This window comes from Leucoraja erinacea, chromosome 4 (genome assembly GCF_028641065.1).
Source record: "Leucoraja erinacea ecotype New England chromosome 4, Leri_hhj_1, whole genome shotgun sequence".
Taxonomy (NCBI): Eukaryota; Metazoa; Chordata; class Chondrichthyes; order Rajiformes; family Rajidae; genus Leucoraja; species Leucoraja erinaceus.
In genome coordinates, this window is record NC_073380.1 from 7,664,779 (window position 1) to 7,683,678 (window position 18,900).

Sequence of the window (18,900 nt, forward strand, 5' to 3'; positions counted from 1 at the left end):
TATGATTCCACGCCAAGTTCATGGGAAATGCCTATATTTAAACAGAATGCATAACAATGACTCTAGGGAAGACTGGAGAAGCTGCATTTTATGGTCATAGTTTGACTGGCCTTTTAATGAGATCTCTCGTGAGTTGCATTGTTTGATCAACTGACGTCAATCAATGTATCTTAGATTGTAAGTGCCCCTGAGGGAAAATGTGGATCATGTCATTTGATCAATTCTCAGTTGCCAGCAGAATCGGAAATCTGAAGTCAGTTCAGTTTAGTTTATTGTACTGAGGTACAGTGAAAAGCATTTGTTGTGTGTTATCCAGTCAGCAGAAAGACAATACATGATTACATGAGTATAGAAGCTGGGATGTAATGTTAAAATTGTACAAGGCATTGGTGAGACCAATTCTGGAGTATGGTGTACAATTTTGGTCGCCCAATTATAGGAAGGATGTCAACAAAATAGAGAGAGTACAGAGGAGATTTACTAGAATGTTGCCTGGGTTTCAACAACTAAGTTACAGAGAAAGGTTGAATAAGTTAGGTCTTTATTCTCTGGAGCGCAGAAGGTTAAGGGGGGACTTGATAGAGGTCTTTAAAATGATGAGAGGGATAGACAGAGTTGATGTGGACAAGCTTTTCCCTTTGAGAATAGGGAAGATTCAAACAAGAGGACATGACTTCAGAATTAAGGGACAGAAGTTTAGGGGTAATATGAGGAGGAACTTCTTTACTCAGAGAATGGTAGCGGTGTGGAATGAGCTTCCAGTGGAAGTGGTGGAGGCAGGTTCATTGGTATCATTTAAAAATAAATTGGATAGGCATATGGATGAGAAGGGAATGGAGGGTTATGGTATGAGTGCAGGCAGGTGGGACTAAGGGAAAAAAAGTTGTTCGGCACGGACTAGAAGGGTTGAGATGGCCTGTTTCCGTGCTGTAATTGTTATATGGTTATATGATTAAAATCAAGCCATTTACAGTGTATAGATACATGATAAGGGAATAACATTTAGTGCAAGGCAAAGCCATAGATTCAGAAAGTCATAGAGTGATACAATGGAAATAGACCCTTTGGCCCACCTTCCACACAGCAGCCATCTACACTAGTCCCACCTACCTGCGTTTGGTCCATATCCCTCCAAACCTGTCCTATCCATGTACTTGTCTAGCTGTTTGTTGAACGTTGGGATAGTTCCAGCCTCAGGGAGATCAAGTTGAACAAACCAAAATAAGTTTCCGAAGGAGTCGGTAAACCTCTCATTGACTCCTATCCTTTATCAGCAGAAAAGGACAATTCTTCATTGCACTTCTGCAGCCGGCATCCAGGGACTTTGTAGCCAGAATGCCTCACATGATTTTTTTATATTTTCCCTTTAAAAATGACAACCTATTGGAAAACGTTATGGGGGTCAGTCAGAAATCTATGGTAATGGAGTTGATCTTCCTCAAAGACTGACACACAGTGCTGGAGTAACTCAGCGGTCGGGCAGCGTCTCTGGAGAACATGCGTAGGTGACGTTTTGGTTCTGGACCCTACTTCAGACTTATCCATGTTCTCCAGAGATGCTGCCTGACCCACCAAGTTGCTCTAGCATTTTGTGTCTGTTTTTGTCAACCAGCATCTGCAGTCCCTTGTTTCGGCATAATGAAAGACAGGGCAGGCCCGAGTGATTGTGTGTCCTATTACCAGTCAGACGTCTCGTGTGCTTCAGATAAAGTTTTGGAAATTAGAGTCCTCCAGAGGTATACCTAGTCCTTGGGACCTGGCTTGGTCTGTTGTTTATTTTGACTTGATCTTGTTCAACTTGAATGCGGTGCTGGCTCGAAGGGCCGAATGGCCTACTCCTGCACCTATTGTCTATTGCCTTCCTTATATACCAGTATACACCGGGATGCAATGTGGTGAATCTGTGGAATTCTTTGCCAGAAAGGACAATGTAGGCCAAGTCAGCGGATATTTTTAAGGCAGAGATAGATAGATTTTTGATTAGTACATGTGTCAGAGTTTGTAGGGAGAAGGCAGGAGAATGGGGTTAGGAGGGAGAGATGGATCAGCCATGATTGAATGGCGGAGTATGGACTTGATGGGCTGAATGGCCTCATTCTACTCCTATCGCTTATGACCTTATGAAATACTTTACTCGCATAAAGCTCACAGAATAAAGAGTATGTGTAGGAAGGAAGTGTAGATGCTGGTTTACACTGATCAACTGAAAATGCTGCAGTAACTCGGCGGGTCAGGTAGCATCTCTGGAGAAAAAGAATAGGTGATATTTCGAGACTGAAGGGTCTCGACGTGAAACGTCACCTATTCCTTTTCTTCAGAGATGCTGCCTGATACCCACTGAGTTACTGCAGCATTTTGTGCCTGTCTTCAGAGTAAAGAGTTTTTGCTCAATGATAAATACGACATATAAGCTGGTTAAACGAGGTGGCTCAGTGCTGGAGGGGAGAGTAGACTCTGGGATGGATGTGCTTGAGAGGCGTTATCAGGCACAAGGTGCAGGTCATCCTGGAAAACCCCAGGCATCCCCTCCATGTAATTCTGGAGAGTCAAAAGAGCACTCGGAACAACAACCTGCTCCTCTCCCTGCCCTGTAGAACGGAGCGGTTCAGGAGATCCTTCACCCCTGCAGCCAGCAGATTTTATAATTCGGACCGCTAGGCTGTAGGGGGATGCATTCTGGCAATTTTTAATTTTTAATTGTTAATTTTATTGGTCTTTTTAAGTATTTCTTGCTCTCAGGTCGTGTCCACAGTGTATTCTATGTATTTTCTGTCTGCGTTCGTTCTGAATCTGTGGGTTTGTTGGTTGGGGGCTTCTGGACATCTGAATTTCCCTGAGGGGATCAATAAAGTATTTATTATTATTATAATGTAATAATGAGTACAGAACAGCAGAATGGGGCAAGATTGTACTGCAATCCAAAGAGGTGCACAAAATACAAAGTACAATAACCAAATGAGGTGGAGTTAAGAGTGTGTGGCAGCATCTCTGGGGAATACGGGTGAAATGGGTGATTGGTTCAGGAGTCTGGGAGTAGTGGGGAGGAAGCTGGTCTTAAGTCTGACTATAAATCATAAGTAGACACAAAATGCTGGAGTAACTCAGCGGGACAGGCAGCATCTCTGGAGAGAAGGAATGGGTGACGTTTTGGGTCGAGACTCTTCTTCAAACTGAAGATGGGTCTCAACCTGAAAAGTCACCCATTCCTTCTCTCCAGAGATGCTGCCTGTCCCGCTGAGTTACTCCAGCATTTTGTGTCTATACAGGTGCACAACCTTTTATCCGAAAGCCTTGGGACCAGAGACCTATCGTAATTCAGAATTTGTTGGTCTTCGGAATGGAAATTTTTTTGCGTAGATTTTAATGGCTGGCTCAGTGGTAGAGTGCTCGGCTCATATCCGCAAGGTCGCGAGTTTGCGCCTTGATCCCGGCAGAAGAAGTTGGAGCGGGGCTGGGCTGGGCTGCTGCTGGCTGTGGGTCTCTGGGATCTCTGTGCTTGCGGTGGGCCTGGTGGTCGACGTCCAATTGGTCCTGACGTCTCCGGTGACTGCACCCAAAGCCCCCACGCCGGTGCAATGAGCGGGGAGCTGGAGAGGGGAGGGAAGGGGTCACACACATGGCCGGGAAGCAGAGGGGTGTAGGTGGGGTGAAATTGAAGGGAGCGACAATCTGCTGCTGCCTGCATGCTGAGTTTAAAAGTTCCCACGCAAGACTCACGATACACTGTGTATCGTGTCTACCGTGGGAATTTTTTAACTCAGCGGGCAGGTAGCAGCAGATTGTCAATTATTAACCCTCCCGCGCAATATACCCTCACCTTCTCTTTTATGAATGGGGATTTAGTTCCCCTTTGTTCGAGGACCGACCGGAGGTTCCGCTGTCACCTCTGCAGGCCGCCCTCGGTGAATGTCCTGTCTCCCTGTCCCTGGGATAGTAGGGGGCGATCAAACAGCACAATACCCCCCCCTCCCCATCCAACTCCAGAGGAATCCGCTCCCCGATGGGCCGCTACGGCGACAAGTGGCAGTTCGCCCACAGCCCGAGCTGCGCTACCCCAAGAACAAGAAGTACCTTCCACACTATCCGCTTCTGCCCATACACTGTGTGTTCCTCTGGAGTTGGAACGGGGCTGGGCTGGAGTTGCTGATCTGGGATCTCTGTGCTTGCAGTGGGCCTGGGGGTCGGTGTCCCGATGAGAGGGCGCAGCTCGGGCTGTGGGCGAACTGCCACTTGTCGCCGTAGCGGCCCATCGGGGAGCAGCTTCTGGTGGTCCTGACGTCTCCAGCCAGTTTGCAGTTTTCCTCTGGAGTTGGAACGGGGCTGGGCTGCTGCAGGCTGTGGGTCTCTGGGATCTCCGTGCTTGCGGTGGGCCTGGGGGTCGGTGTCCCGTTGGTCCTGACATCTCCGGTGACTGGCACTGACCTGCTGGCATCGCCGAAGTGAAGACAGTGCAAAGCCCCCACGCCGGTGCAATGGGCGGGGAGCTGGAGAGGGGAGGGAAGGGGTCACACACATGGCCGGGGAGCAGAGGGGTATAGGTGGGGTGAAACTGAAGGGAGCGACAATTTGCTGCTGCCTGCACGCTGAGTTTAAAAGTTCCCACGCAAGACTCACGATACACTGTGTATCGTGTCTACCGTGGGAACTTTTTAACCCAGCGGGCAGGCAGCAGCATATTGTCAATTATTAACCCTCCCGTGCAATATACCCTCACCTTCTCTTTTATGAATGGGGATTTAGTTCCCCTTTGTTCGAGGACCGACCGGAGGTTCCGCTGTCACCTCTGCGGGCCACCCTCGGTGAACGTCTTCAAGGACCTTTCTTCAAGGACCGAAAAAATGTCGCTATTCGGAGGTTTTCGTTATTTGGATCGTCGGATAAAAGGTTGTGCACCTGTAATTGATTTAAACCAGCATCTGCAATTCCTTCCTACACATAATTCATAAGTGATAGAAGCAGAATTAGGCTATATGGCCCATCAAGTCTACTCCGCGAATCAATCATGGCTGATCTATCCCTCCCTCCTAACCTCATTCTCCTGCCTTCTCCCCCTAATGCTTGACAACCGCACTAATCATGAATCTGGGTTTTCAACCTTCTGTGCCCTTATCCCAGAAAGTAGAAGTGGTCGGCATCCCTGATGATATTTCCAGTTTTCCAAATGCAACGCAAGGCGACCATGGACTGGATGGAAGGAAGTAATGAGCTAGTGATCGACTGGGCTGTGTTCACCACTTTCTAAAACCAGAGCACATAGGTTTAAGGTGAGGGAGGGAGGATTTAATAGGAATCCCCTGAGGGGCAACATTTTCACATTAATGGCGGTGGGTATTTGGAAGGAGCTGCCAGGGTAGGTAGTTGGGGCAGGTACTATAATAACATTTAAAAGACAATTGGACAAGTACGTGGATAAGAAAGATTTAGAGCGATATGGGCCAAATTCAGGCAGGTTGGACTATATATAATCACATTGTTACTATAGATAACATTGTGACTGAGAACTGGCATGCAATAACATTTAGATGGGGTGTCTTGGTCGGCAGAGGCAAGTTTGGCAAGAGAGCCTGTTCAGATTCAATTTTAATTGTCATTGTCAGTGTACAGTACAGAGACAACGAAATGCATTTAGCATCTCCCTGGAAGAGCGACATAGCACATGATTTGAATAAATAATAATAAGTGTCCGGGGGGGGTGGTGATTGGCAGTCACCGAGGTACGTTGTTGAGTAGAGTGACAGCCGCCGGGAAGAAGCTGTTCCTCGACCTGCTGGTTTGGCAACGGAGAGACCTGTAGCGCCTCCCGGATGGTAGGAGGGTAAACAGTCCATGGTTGGGGTGAGAGCAGTCCTTGGCGATGCTGAGCGCCCTCTGTAGACAACGCTTGCTTTGGACAGACTCAATGGAGGGGAGCGAGGAACCGGTGATGCGTTGGGCAATTTTCAACACCCTCTGTAATGCCTTCCGGTCGGAGACAGAGCAGTTGCCATACCATACTGTGATGCAGTTGGTAAGGATGCTCTCGATGGTGCAGCGGTAGAAGTTCACCAGGATCTGAGGAGACAGATGGACCTTCTTCAGTCTCCTCAGGAAGAAGAGATGCTGATGAGCCTTCTTGATCAGAGTAGAGGTATTGTGGGTCCAAGAGAGGTCATCGGAGATGTTGACTCCCAGGAACCTGAAGCTAGAAACACGTTCCACCGTGCGGGACCTGGTACCGCTGCACCACTGTGCCGTCCCCTATCGAAGCGTTGATACACACGAGGAAGTGTTATCTTTTAGACAATAGACAAAAGGTGCAGGAGTAGGCCATTCGGCCCTTCGAGCCAGCACCGCCATTGAATGTGATCATGGCTGATCATCCACATTCTGTACCACGTTCCTGCCTTCTCCCCATATCCCCTGACTCCGCTTTCTTCAAGAGTTCTATCTAACTCTCTCTTGAAAGCATCCAGAGAACCGGCCTCCAACATATTCTGAGGCAGAGAATTCCACAGACTCACAACCCTCTTTGCTCCTATACTCAACTCCTCTTGTTATGAAGGCCAACATGCAATTCACTTTCTTCACTGCCTGATGTACCTGCATGCTTACTTTCATAGACTGATGAACAAGGATGCCCAGATCCCATTGTTCTTCCCCTTTTCCCAACTTGACACATTTAGATAATAATCTGCCTTCCTGTTTTTGCCACCAAAGTGGATAACCTCACATTTATCCACATTAAACTGCATCTGCCATGCATCTGCCCACTCGCCCAACCTGTTGAAGTCACCCTGCATCCTCATAGCATCCCCTTCACAGTTCACATTGTCACCCAGCTTTGTGTCATCTGCAAATTTGCTTTTCCACCAATAACGACCAGGTGACCTGCAGTATGAGGTTGAGAGGGAAAAATAGACCAGCCATGATTAAATGACGGAGTAGACTCAATGGGCCGAATGGCTAATTCTGCTCCTGTGTCGTATGGTCTTCTGGACCAAGTTTGAGAAGCAAAAGATAATGGGCTCAGAATCATGTCCTTGTGCCCTTGTGGAATAAGGGTGCTTTTGCCAAGAATATTGGCCGGCTACTTGGCTGTATGGGACGCTGATCTGAATCTGCTTCTCTGCTTAGCTGGCACAAAGTATGTGTTTTGGAGACTTAGTATGATGAGCAAAAGTCCAGGGGCCCTTTCCAAACTCCAGTTGGCTGAGGCCCAATTGTGGTGTGTGGCAACGTTTCCTGAACATCGATGCAATCATAGGGACGACTCTCACTCCGCAGACGATTGAAGAGATTCAGCACATCGATGAATACTCTCTCAACTTCTACACGTGTACGGTGGAGAGCTTATTGACTGGTTGTGTCACGGCCTGGTTCGGCCACTCGAACGCCCAGGAACAAAGGAGATTGCAAAAAGTGGTGAAGGCTGCCTGGTCCATCATGGGTACTGACACCCCCCCCCACACGACCATTTGAGGGATGTGTAGGAGGCTCTGCCTCAAAAAGGCAGCCAGTATCATTAAGACACCACCCTGGCCACACTTCTCCTTTCACTCTATCCTTCGGGAAGAAGGTATAAGCTCCTGATAACTATAATGTCCAGGTTTGGGATAGCTTCTTCCAAACAACCATCAGGCTATTGACTCCAACTAAACTCTGAACTATCTTGGTTTTTGGTGGGCACAGCTACAAGGTGAGAGGGGCTAAGTTTAATGGAGATGTGCGGGGCTGGCTTTTTACACAGATGGTGGCGGAGGCCTGGAACGCATTGCCGGGGGTGGTGGTGGAGGCAGATACCAGAGACTATGGCCGAAGATAGACACAAAATGCTGGAGTAGCTCAGCGGGACGGGCAGCAAGAGAAGGAACGGATTGAAGGATTGGAGGACTTTCGCCGTTGTTTTGTTGTGCACCAGATGGGGATTTTTATTTATTGAATTTAGTTTGTAATTTGTTTATGATGCCATCTCTGGAGTATTGTGTTCGCAAACCTGTGGTGCTGCTGCAAGTTAAGAGGTTCATTGTTCCATTTTGGTACATATGATTATTAAACGTTCTTTTGCCTCTTGTTATAATCATGTTTTTTTTTTTTTAACGCGTTGAATGTTTGTGACGTCTTCTTTTAAACAGGAGAACTTCCACCTCCTTACAGTCCAGTGGCCAGTCCGGATGTTGGAGGAGTCCCAGTAATAAACTGCCGTGTTTGCCAGTCCCTGATCAATTTGGAGAGCAAGCTTCATCAGCATGTTGTTAAATGCACAGTTTGTAATGAAGCCACGGTAGGAATATCTTAATACTATATAACATTGTGACTGAGAAGCAGCATGCAATAAAATATAGATTGCCTGAGGCAAAATTGCATTTAAAACAAAAAATCTATATTTTTTTCTAATTTTCAAGCTTAAAAATCGTTTTTATGCCATGTCTAGCCTTTCGGCCAATTGAGTCCACTCCGATCTACTATCACATCATACATCATACCTTGTTATCCCAGTTTGGCCTCCTACACACTCAGGACTATATGCAGAAGCCAATTAACCCACAATGAACCAATGAACCCACAAACCTGCACATCGCCGGGATGTGGGGAAAAAAAAACACACGGTCACAGGGAGAACGTGCAAACTCCACACAGACAGCACCCGAGGTCAGGATTGAACCTGGGTCTCTGGAGCTGTAAGGCAGCAGCTCTACCAGCTGTGCCACTGTACCACCCCTGGCATTTGAAGGTTTTATTAAATGTTTTATTTTATAAAACATGAATATTTATAGAATTGCGAAATACCTTAAAGATTTCCCTAAAGTTATAAATTTTGTGTGGGTCTGTAGGACTTTGGCTGGGCTGCATTTGGAATATTGAGTGCAGTTCTAGTCGCCCCATTACAGCAACGATGTGGAGACTTTGGAGAGGGTGCAGAGGAGGTTTAGCAGAATGCTGCCTGGTCAGAGGGTTTCAGCTATTGGGAGAGGTTGGATAGATTCAGATTGTTTTCTCTGCAACATCGGATATTGAGGGGAGTCTTGATAGATAGATAGATAGATAGATAGACAGACAGACAGACAGACGGACGGATGCGATAGTATTGTTTAAGAGGCTTGTAGATAGGCCCGTGTAGGTGCAGGGAATAGAGGGATATGGATCATGTACAGGCAAATGAGATCTGTTTAACTCGGCATCATGTTCGACACAAACATTATGGGCTGCAGGGCCCGTTCCTGTTCTATGTTCTATGTTAATATTGAAAACAAAGTTATCCTGAAATAATTCTGTGTAATACTGGGCAAAATAATATTTTTCTTTTCCATCTTTGCCACTCTTTAGACTTTACTTTAAGCTTTAGAGGTACAGCGCGGAAACCGGCCCTTCGGCCCAGCAAGACTGCACCAACCAGCAATCACCCCGTACACTGGCACTATCCTACACACTCGGGACAATTTACAATTTTACCAAAGCAGACCTGCATGCCTTCACTTATTGCGTAACAATTTTTCGTGATCATATTCTAGTCCATCTGCCTTTGCTTAGTTTTTCTAAATCCCTTGAATACAAATCACTTTTCATGACAGGGCCTATTTTTTCCATGTGAAAAAGTTGTTGCTGTATTTCCCTAAGGATCTGCGATGAATGGATAATTTACTATTATTTGTCGACTGTCCAGAAAAAATATTTATTCTGGATGCAAGGTAGATTCAGTCAAAACTTCAGTTTATTTGGAGATGTCTTAATAGCTGGTTTATTGCGAAGTTTATAACCAAGGACATAACTTCAGTGTGCAGCTTGGGGGGGGGGGGGGGGGGGGGGGGGAATGCAAGGAGATATTGTAGGTACACTGCTGTTCCTCATCATTAATTCATGATGCATTCAAGAGAGAGTTAGAGATATACAGCTAACGGAATCGAGGGATATGGGGAGAAAGCAGGAACGGGATATTGAATTTGGATGATCAGCCGTGATCACATTGAATGGCCAACACCTATTTTCTGTGTTTCTGTTCCAAAACACTTCCCTTTGACAAAGTTGTAAGCCATGGACAAGTACATATGTGACAAATATGTAATCACTGCTGAACTATTGAGACAACATCATTTTACATTTTACACTTGTATGTAATTACTATTTCTTATTTCAACTCCCTTGCCTTACATTTGGTAAATGGATTTCAGAGTTAGAGTCAGTCATACAGCACGAAAACAGGCACTTCAACCCAACTTGCCCATGCTGACCAAGATGCCCTATCTACACTAGTCCCATTTCAGTTCAGTTTAGTTTATTGTCACGTGCACCGAGGTACAGTGACTAGCTTTTGTTGCGAGCGATCTGGTCAGCAGAAAGACAATACATGATCTGCCCGTGTTTGAACCATATCCCTCTATGGAGCATCGAGGTGAGGCAGCATCTATGGAGCGAAGGAAATAGGCGACGTTTCAAGCCGAAACCTTTCTTCAGAAGGGTTTCCTCCCTCAATAGGTGCTCATTTTACTCTCTATCACTTTCCCAACTAAGGAAGGCAGATGTGATAGGCAGGAGCAAGGTTTTGGGTTTATTATTGACACATGTGCAGAGGTACAGTGAAAAACTGTTTTGCATGCCATTCAAACAGATCAGATAATGCCACGTTACCAAAATTATAAACTATCCCTAGTGTGTGGTATAGTGTTAGAGGCCGAGTCAATGGATATTTTTAAGGCAGAGATAGATAGATTTTTGATTAGTACGGGTGTCGGGGGCTATGGGGAGAAGGCAGGAGAACGGGGTTGAGAGGGAGAGATAGATCAGCCATGATTGAATGGTGGAGTAGACTTGATGGGCCAAATTGCCTAATTCTGCTCCTATCTCTTACGAACTTATGAACCATAATTTAAATACAATCAAGACAAACTCGAGTATAATCGGTATAGCAAAGGGGAAGATGCAAAATGCAGAATATAGTTCTCAGCCTTGTAGCGCCTCAGCAAAAAGTTGACAGATCAAACATTTATTTCAAACTGACATTGACATGCCTCAACCTTCAATAACCCTTGAGCACTTTAAGGGCATGTGTGAACTTGCATGTGTGCATAATATACAACTGGTTAAAGTGCCCATTTCTAAAGCAATCACATTTAAATTCTTGGACACGCCTCTTGTCTGTAGTCATTCTGAAATTTTAATTAATTTTTAACTTTTCCAACATCAAAATAATAAATGCATAGCTTATCCCAGCTGGAGTAATAAGCTAATTATAGCCTCTGGTGTGACTCTGAAAAGATGGAATTAATTTTTTTTTTAAAGCACATGCATTATTACACAAATATGAATTGGCATTTCTGTCTGTATACGATTATTTCTGCATATTACTTCTTCACCTCCCTTCCTGATTTTTCTCTCTTTAACTAAGCATTTCTTGGGCAAGATACTCATGTTCCTTGTTACTATTCCATGCTAGAAATGATCTTGCAAAGGAGTCAAGAGCCAAGTTTGCTGATGACAGCAAGTTCTGTCACAACACGTTATGTAAATGAAACCATGATTCACATTGTCAGATTATGGGGAAGAATGAGGTCATCTGTGTTTTTAGTTTTGGAGATACAGCAGGGAAACGGGCCCTTCGGCCAATTGAGTCCGCAGAGACCAGCGATCCCCGCACATTAACACTATCCTACACACACTAGGGATAATTTACACATACACCAAGCCAATTAACCTACATACCTGTACATCTTTGGAGTGTGGGAGGAAACCGAAGATCTCGGAGTAAACCCACGCAGGTGAAGGGGAGAACGTACAAATTCAGTACAGACAGCACCCGTAGCCGGGATCGAACCCGAGTCTCTGGCGCTGCAAGCATTGTAAGGCAGAAACTCTACCACTGTGCCACCGCTGCAAAAATAAAAGGTCATCTGTGTTTGACACAACCTGTGTTTTGCATCATCCTTGTCACAAAATAGTTATAAGTTACACGAGCAGAGTTAGGCCATTCGGTCCATCAGGTCGACTGCCATTCAGTCAAGGATGATCTATCTTCCCCCCTCAAAACTCTTCTCCCCATATCCCCTGACACCTTTATTAATCGAGAGTCTGTCAATCTCCGCCTTACAAACATAAATTGACTTGGCCTCCACAGCCGTATGAAGTTTGGGAATGTGGAAGAATGGTGAATGGTGAGATTTAAACATTGCTGTACATAATTACCATTTAAAATAAATAAAATAAATAACTAATGAATAGCCAAATTAACTTTTGAAGACAGTGGCCATAAACTGTACGTTTATTTCTTGATTAGCAACGACTAATAAGTCACTTAATTTAAATTTTTGTCTTGATGACGTACAAAGAATATCCAGAAATTCAAATCTGATCGCTTTTGAAGAAGCTCGCGAAACAGTAAAGAAGTTTGTGCATGTTTTGAAAGTGCTTGTGATATGACAGAGATATTTAAGAGACTTTTGGATAGGCACATGGTTATGCAGAGAATGGAGGGACATGGATTATGTGGAGGCAGATTAGAGTTGGGCTTGGCACAGAGATTGTGTGCCGATGGGCCTGTTCCAGTGCTGTACAGTACCATGTTCTACGAGTCATACAGCATGAAACAGGCCTTTCGGCCCAACCTGTTCTCACCCCCGTGTGGAAAAGGTTGTCCTCCCAGGTTCCTATTATATATTTCTACTTAAAGCTGTGTCCTCTGGTTCTTGATTTCGCCCACTCTAGGTAAAAGACTCTTTCACTCAGGGCAGCACAGTGGCGCAGGAGTACAATTGCTGAATTACAGCAGCAGCGACCCGTGTTCAATCCTGATTGTGGGTGCTGTCCGTTTGTACGTTCTCTCTGTGACCACGTGGGTTTTCTCCTGGTGCTCCTGTTTTCCACACACTCCAAAAAGGAAAAGGGTTTGTAGGTTAATTGGCTTTAGTAAAAACTGTAAATTGTCCCTAGTGTGTGTAGGATGGTGCTAGTGCATGGGAACTGCTGGTCTGCACGGATTCTATGGGCCGAAGGACCTGTTTCCGCGCAGTATTTCTAAAATAAACTTAAAAAAAAAAAACCTGCTGAACACTGGCCATGTCATAGAAAACTGCGAGCTGGATGAAATGGATTCTCTTCCAACTGGAAGGAGGTAACAGGTGGAATACTGCTGGGATTATTTCTTAGCCGACAGTTCTTCACTATTTATACTAATGACCTGGAAGAAGGAACAGAATGCAAGGTTACATTTGGCGAGGGTACAAAAATAGGCATAAAGATACACTATAAAAAGATACTGTACTTCCGCAACAGGATATAGATAGACAGATTGAGACAGGGGAAAAAAGACTGGGCAACTGAGTTTAATGAGTATAAATGAGGTCATGAACTTTGGTAAGAGAAATCAAAAGGAAGATTATTATCTTAAAGGGAGAGTCTGCATTTGGGCGATGTACAGAGAGATCTAGGTGTTCTTGTGTTTTTTGGGTGATGAATGGGTTCCGTTCTACATAGTCACAAAAAGCTGTCATAACTCAGCGGGACAGGCAGCATCTATGGAGAGAAGGAATGGGTGTGTTTCGGGTCGAGACACTTCTTCAGGGAAAAGGGAAACGAGAGATATAGATGATGATGTAGCGAAATCCTCATCTATATGAACAATGAATGAAAGATATGCAAAAAAAGTAACAATGAGAAAGGATTTGAGAAGGAACTGCAGATGCTGGAAAATCGAAGGTACACAAAAAAGCTGGAGACCCATCTGAAGAAGGGTTTCGGCCCGAAATGTTGCCTATTTCCTTCGCTCCATAGATGCTGCTGCACCCGCTGAGTTTCTCCAGCTTTTTTGTGTACCTACAATGATAAAGGAAACAGGCCATTGTTAGCTGGTTGTTGGGTGAAAATGAGAAGCTGGCACAACTTAGGTGGGGGAGGGAGAGAGGGAATTCTGGGGTTACTTGAAGTCATTAGGAGGACCAGGGGTCACAGTTCCAGAACCAGAGGTCACAGTTTAAGAATAAGTGGTAGGCCATTTAGGACTGAGATGAGGAAAAACGTTTTCACCCAGAGAGATGTGAATCTGTAGAATTCTGTGCCACAGAAGGCAGTGGTGGCCAATTCACTGGATGTATTCAAGAGAGAGTTAGATTTTGTTCTTAGGACTAAAGGAATCAAGGAATATGGGGAGAAAGCAGGAACGGGGTACTAATTTTAGATGATCAGCCATGATCATATTAAATGGCAGTGCTGGCTCAAAGGGTCGAATGGCCTACTCCTGCACCTATTGATCTATGTTTCTATATTCATACCACTGCCCAAGCAAAATATGAGATGCTGTTCCTCCAATTTGCCTTTAGCCTCACTCTGACAATGGAGGAGACCTAGGACAGAAAGGTCAGTGTGGGAATGGGAAGGAGAATTAAAGTGTTTAGCAACCGGAAGATCAGGTAGGTTCAGGTGGTTCTAGATCCTGTTACGTTGCTTCGGTACTATTTTTCCCTTTCCCCACAGCCGGCCCACACAGCTTCCTCGGCCAATTCCAGGCCACACCTGCCACCGGCTACCTGCTCTGCCCCTTAACAGCACTCCAACAGGTCGCGACCATCGCCTCTCCTCCCCTCGGTTAACTCGCCTGGATTCCAGGCCCAGTTCCGGACCGACAGTCTGAAGATGCGTCCAGACCTGAAACGTCATCCATCCATGTTCTCCAGAGATGCTGTCTGACTTGCTGAGAGTCACTCCAGCACTTTGTGTCCTTTTGTGTATTAACCAGCAAATGCAGTTGTTTGTTTTTACGACTTTATAAGTTCATCGGTTCTAGGAGCAGAATTAGGCCATGTGGCCCATCAAGTCTACTCCACCATTCAATCACAGCTGATCTATCTTCCCCTCTCAACCCCATTCTCCTGACATTTCTCCCCATAACCCCTGACACTTGGACTACTTATAAAATGATCATAATCATACTTTATTAGCCAAGTATGTTTTGCAACATACGAGGAATTTGATTTGCCAGTCATGCAAATAAAAAGCAACAAAACACACAAAATACATTTTAACATAAACGTCCACAACAGTGACTCCTCCACATTCCTCACTGTGATGGAAGTTAAATCTCTCCCTTCTTTGTCCTCCAGCGGTCGGGGGGGCTCTGACCTTCCGTTGACGGGACGATCAGCTGGCGGCAGGCCTCCAGGTTGGGGCGATCAAGCTCCTGCATCGGGGGGGGGGGGGAATTTCAACTCCCCCGCGTCGGGCGATCTACCCCGGGTCAGGGCTAGTCGAACGTTGTGCGGGTTTTGGAGCTTCCCGACGTCTGTCTCTTACTCGAGACTGTGTTAAAGTCCGCAGACCGCGGTTGGAGCGTCGATCCCAAGCAAGGAATCGGCTCGGATGGTAAGTTCACGCCCCGCGGTGGGGCTCAAATTCAGTCCCGAGCAAGACCTCCAGCTCCACGATGTTAGTCAGTAGAGTGACCGGAGATACGATCAGAAAACAATCGCATCTCCGGCAAGGTAAGAGATTGAAATAAAATTACCCCCGCCCACCCCCCACATAAAACAAACCAGGGAACATTAACACATACTTTTTAAACACACTAAAAATAACAAAAAAAAGGCGAAAAGGACAGACAGACTGTAGGTGAGGCTGCCATCAAAGCGCCACCCGGTGGATAATACCATACTTGGTTATAGCGGACAATCGGCAACAACGGACACCATCCCCCTCTCTATGGTCCGTTATAAGGAGCGTTTACTGTATAGTAATATGAACAAATATATTTGAACGTTTGATTTGTAGCATTATATTTGAAATACATGTAGAAGAAACATTTATTGTTCTAAATTAAAAGCTTCATATATTTTCCAGCCAATCAAAAACCCTCCTGCTGGAAAGAAGTATGTACGATGTCCTTGTAATTGCCTGCTCATCTGTAAGGACACATCACGGCGCATTGAATGTCCAAGGCCTAACTGGTTGGTATTGAGTTGCTGCACTCTAGGCGTTAAGTTGCCATTCTTAAATGAAGAACTGGCTGAAATCCTAAAGTGCGGGTCCGCCACCGATTTTTCCGGCAAATGGTGATCCGGCACCTCCTTTACTCCAGACAAAATTCAGGGAGCGAACTTGAAATCAGTCCCCGGAAAAATGTGGCGCCTAGGCTGGGTGAAGCAGGCCGATCGTCGGGTCAAATTTACCCCTGCGGTCGGGGCTCTGGAACTCAGGCCCGGCCGGAGCCAGCAGATCTGTTCCCGGAGCTGACGTCCGATGCAGATTTTGTGGGTCGGTATCTTGCCCCCCCACCCCGCCTCCCAGCAGCCATTCCGGTACCGCTGGACTCCTCCCGTGACCTCTGTTGGTTGGGCAACACGGATAATCTGGCAATCCTCTGGAACCAAGGGTGCCGGAAAATCGGTGGTGGACCTGTATTGTGTGTAGATTGACAGAAAGGGACATTTGCGATGTTGTTTTACCAAACTTGAGGTAATGAGATAAATATTCTTAAATAAATCAATGATAAGATCGTTGTGACAAAATTGCTATTTACTTATCATTTGATGTAATTGAAAATTAACCAGTTATCTGATCAAACTATCTGGCAAAGTTTCAGATTTCTGTGTTTAGCAGCTGGGCCCGACCATTTACTGTGCAAGTCCTGCCCTGGTATGTCTTACCAAAATGCAACAACTCGCACTTATCGGAATCACACTCCATCCCGTAATTCCAGAAGTGTGAAACCCAAGGTGGTTATTTGCTTATTTGCTTTTCTTTTAAAGAGAAGTTTTACCAGTTTAGTTTAGAGATACTGCGCGGAAACAGGCCCTTCGGCCGACCGAATCTGCACCGACCAGTGATCCCCGCACATTAACATTACCCTGCGCACACACTTGGGATAATCTTTCTTTTAAATTTACACCAAGCCAATTAACCTGCAAACCTGTACGTCTTTGGAGTGTGGGAGGAAACCGAAGATCTTGGAGAAAACCCACGCAGGTCACGGGGAGAACGTACAAACTCCGTACAAACAAGCACCCGTAGTCAGGATCGAACCCGGGTCTCTGGCGCTGCGAGGCAGCGACTCTACCACTATGCCACTGTGCCGGCCTTTGATCACTCATTGTGAACATTTAATTTGTAATTGAACTATGTTACATTGAGGGTTACACAGAAAAGCTGGAGAAACTCAGCGGGTGCAGCAGCATCAATGGAGCGAAGGAAATAGGCAACGTTTCGGGCCGAAACCCTTCTTCAGACTGATCAGGGGTGGGGGTGGGTGGGGACAAGAAAGGGAAAAGGAGGAGTAGCCGGAAGGCTGGAGGGTGGGAGGAGACAGCAGGGGAGCTGAGGAAGGGGAGGAGACAGCAAGGACTAACAGAATTGGGAGAAGTCGATGTTCATGCCCCCGGGGTGCAGACTCCCCAAACGGAATATGAGGTGCTGTTCCTCCAATTTCCGGTGCTGCTCGCTGTGGCCATGGAGGAGACCCAGGACAGAGAGGTCGGAGGCGGAGTGGGAGGGGGAGTTGAAGTGCTGAGCCACCGGGAGGTCAGCTAGGTTATTGCGGACCGAGCGGAGGTGTTCGGCGAAACGATCGCCCAACCTCCGCCATAACTCCCTTGTCAATTCTTCCCTTCCCTCTCAGTCCACCCCCTCCCCGGGCACTTTCCCTTGCGGCCGCAGGAGATGCAACACTTGTCCCTTTACCTCCCCCCTCAACTCCGTTCAGGGACCCAAGCAATCGTTCCAGGTGCGACAGAGGTTTACCTGCATCTCTTCCAACCTCATCTATTGCGTCCGCTGCTCTAGATGTCAGCAGATCTATATCGGTGAGACCAAGCGGAGGTTGGGCGATCGTTTCGCCGAACACCTCCGCTCGGTCCGCAATAACCTAGCTGACCTCCCGGTGGCTCAGCACTTCAACTCCCCCTCCCACTCCGCCTCCGACCTCTCTGTCCTGGGTCTCCTCCATGGCCACAGCGAGCAGCACCGGAAATTGGAGGAACAGCACCTCATATTCCGTTTGGGGAGTCTGCACCCCGGGGGCATGAACATCGACTTCTCCCAATTCTGTTAGTCCTTGCTGTCTCCTCCCCTTCCTCAGCTCCCCTGCTGTCTCCTCCCACCCTCCAGCCTTCCGGCTACTCCTCCTTTTCCCTTTCTTGTCCCCACCCACCCCCACCCCTGATCAGTCTGAAGAAGGGTTTCGGCCCGAAACGTTGCCTATTTCCTTCGCTCCATTGATGCTGCTGCACCCGCTGAGTTTCTCCAGCCTTTCTGTGTAACCTTCGATTCTCCAGCATCTGCAGTTCCCTCTTAAACACTATGTTACATTGAGTTTCATATCTATCTACAGTGGACAAGCTCCGCAATGTCATCATGTCTGCTGTACAAGGAACTAACTTTAGTTGCATGATTGCAAGTCCCAGAGAACATAGGTTTCAGGTGAAGGGAAAAAGATTTAATAAGAATCTGAGCGGTAACTTTTACACACCAAGGGTGGTGGGTGTACGGAACGAGCTGCCAGAGGAGGTAGTTGAGGCTGGGACTATCGCAATGTTTAAGAAACAGTTAGACAGGTACATGGATAGGACAGGTTTGGAGGTATGTGGGCAAAATGCAGGCGATTGGGAATAGTGTAGCTGGGACATGGTGGCCGGTGTGGGCAAGTTGGGCCGAATGCCCTGTTTCCAAGCTGTACAACTCTTAATGAATGTAAAGAATTCTGAGATTGCTATCAAAAATTATCCACAGATAACTAATGTAGCGCTTGTTCCATGCAGCAGACGGATAATAAATTTGGGCCCAGTGATGCTGATCCCAGAGGAACAGCCGGCTCAGCCTGCCATGCCAGTACAACCTGAAGGTACCCGTGTAGTATGTGGGCATTGTGGCAACACCTTTCTGGTATGTATGTCGGTGCTATGTTCTTTATTATTGTTGCATACACAGTGAAAAGCATGTTTTCGTGTGCTG

At 46.4% G+C, this 18,900-nt stretch overlaps 1 protein-coding gene across 2 annotated transcripts in view; it reads left to right on the forward strand.

Moving 5' to 3' along the window:
* pip4p2 (phosphatidylinositol-4,5-bisphosphate 4-phosphatase 2) overlaps nt 1–18,900 on the forward strand; it is a 64,651-nt gene that overhangs the window by 23,242 nt on the left and 22,509 nt on the right. For both annotated transcript variants that reach the window (XM_055633616.1, XM_055633615.1), the window contains exons 2-4: nt 8,112–8,260; nt 15,796–15,902; nt 18,708–18,831. In XM_055633616.1, coding sequence (XP_055489591.1) covers nt 8,112–8,260; nt 15,796–15,902; nt 18,708–18,831 — 380 coding nt within the window. The remainder of the gene's footprint in view (nt 1–8,111; nt 8,261–15,795; nt 15,903–18,707; nt 18,832–18,900) is intronic.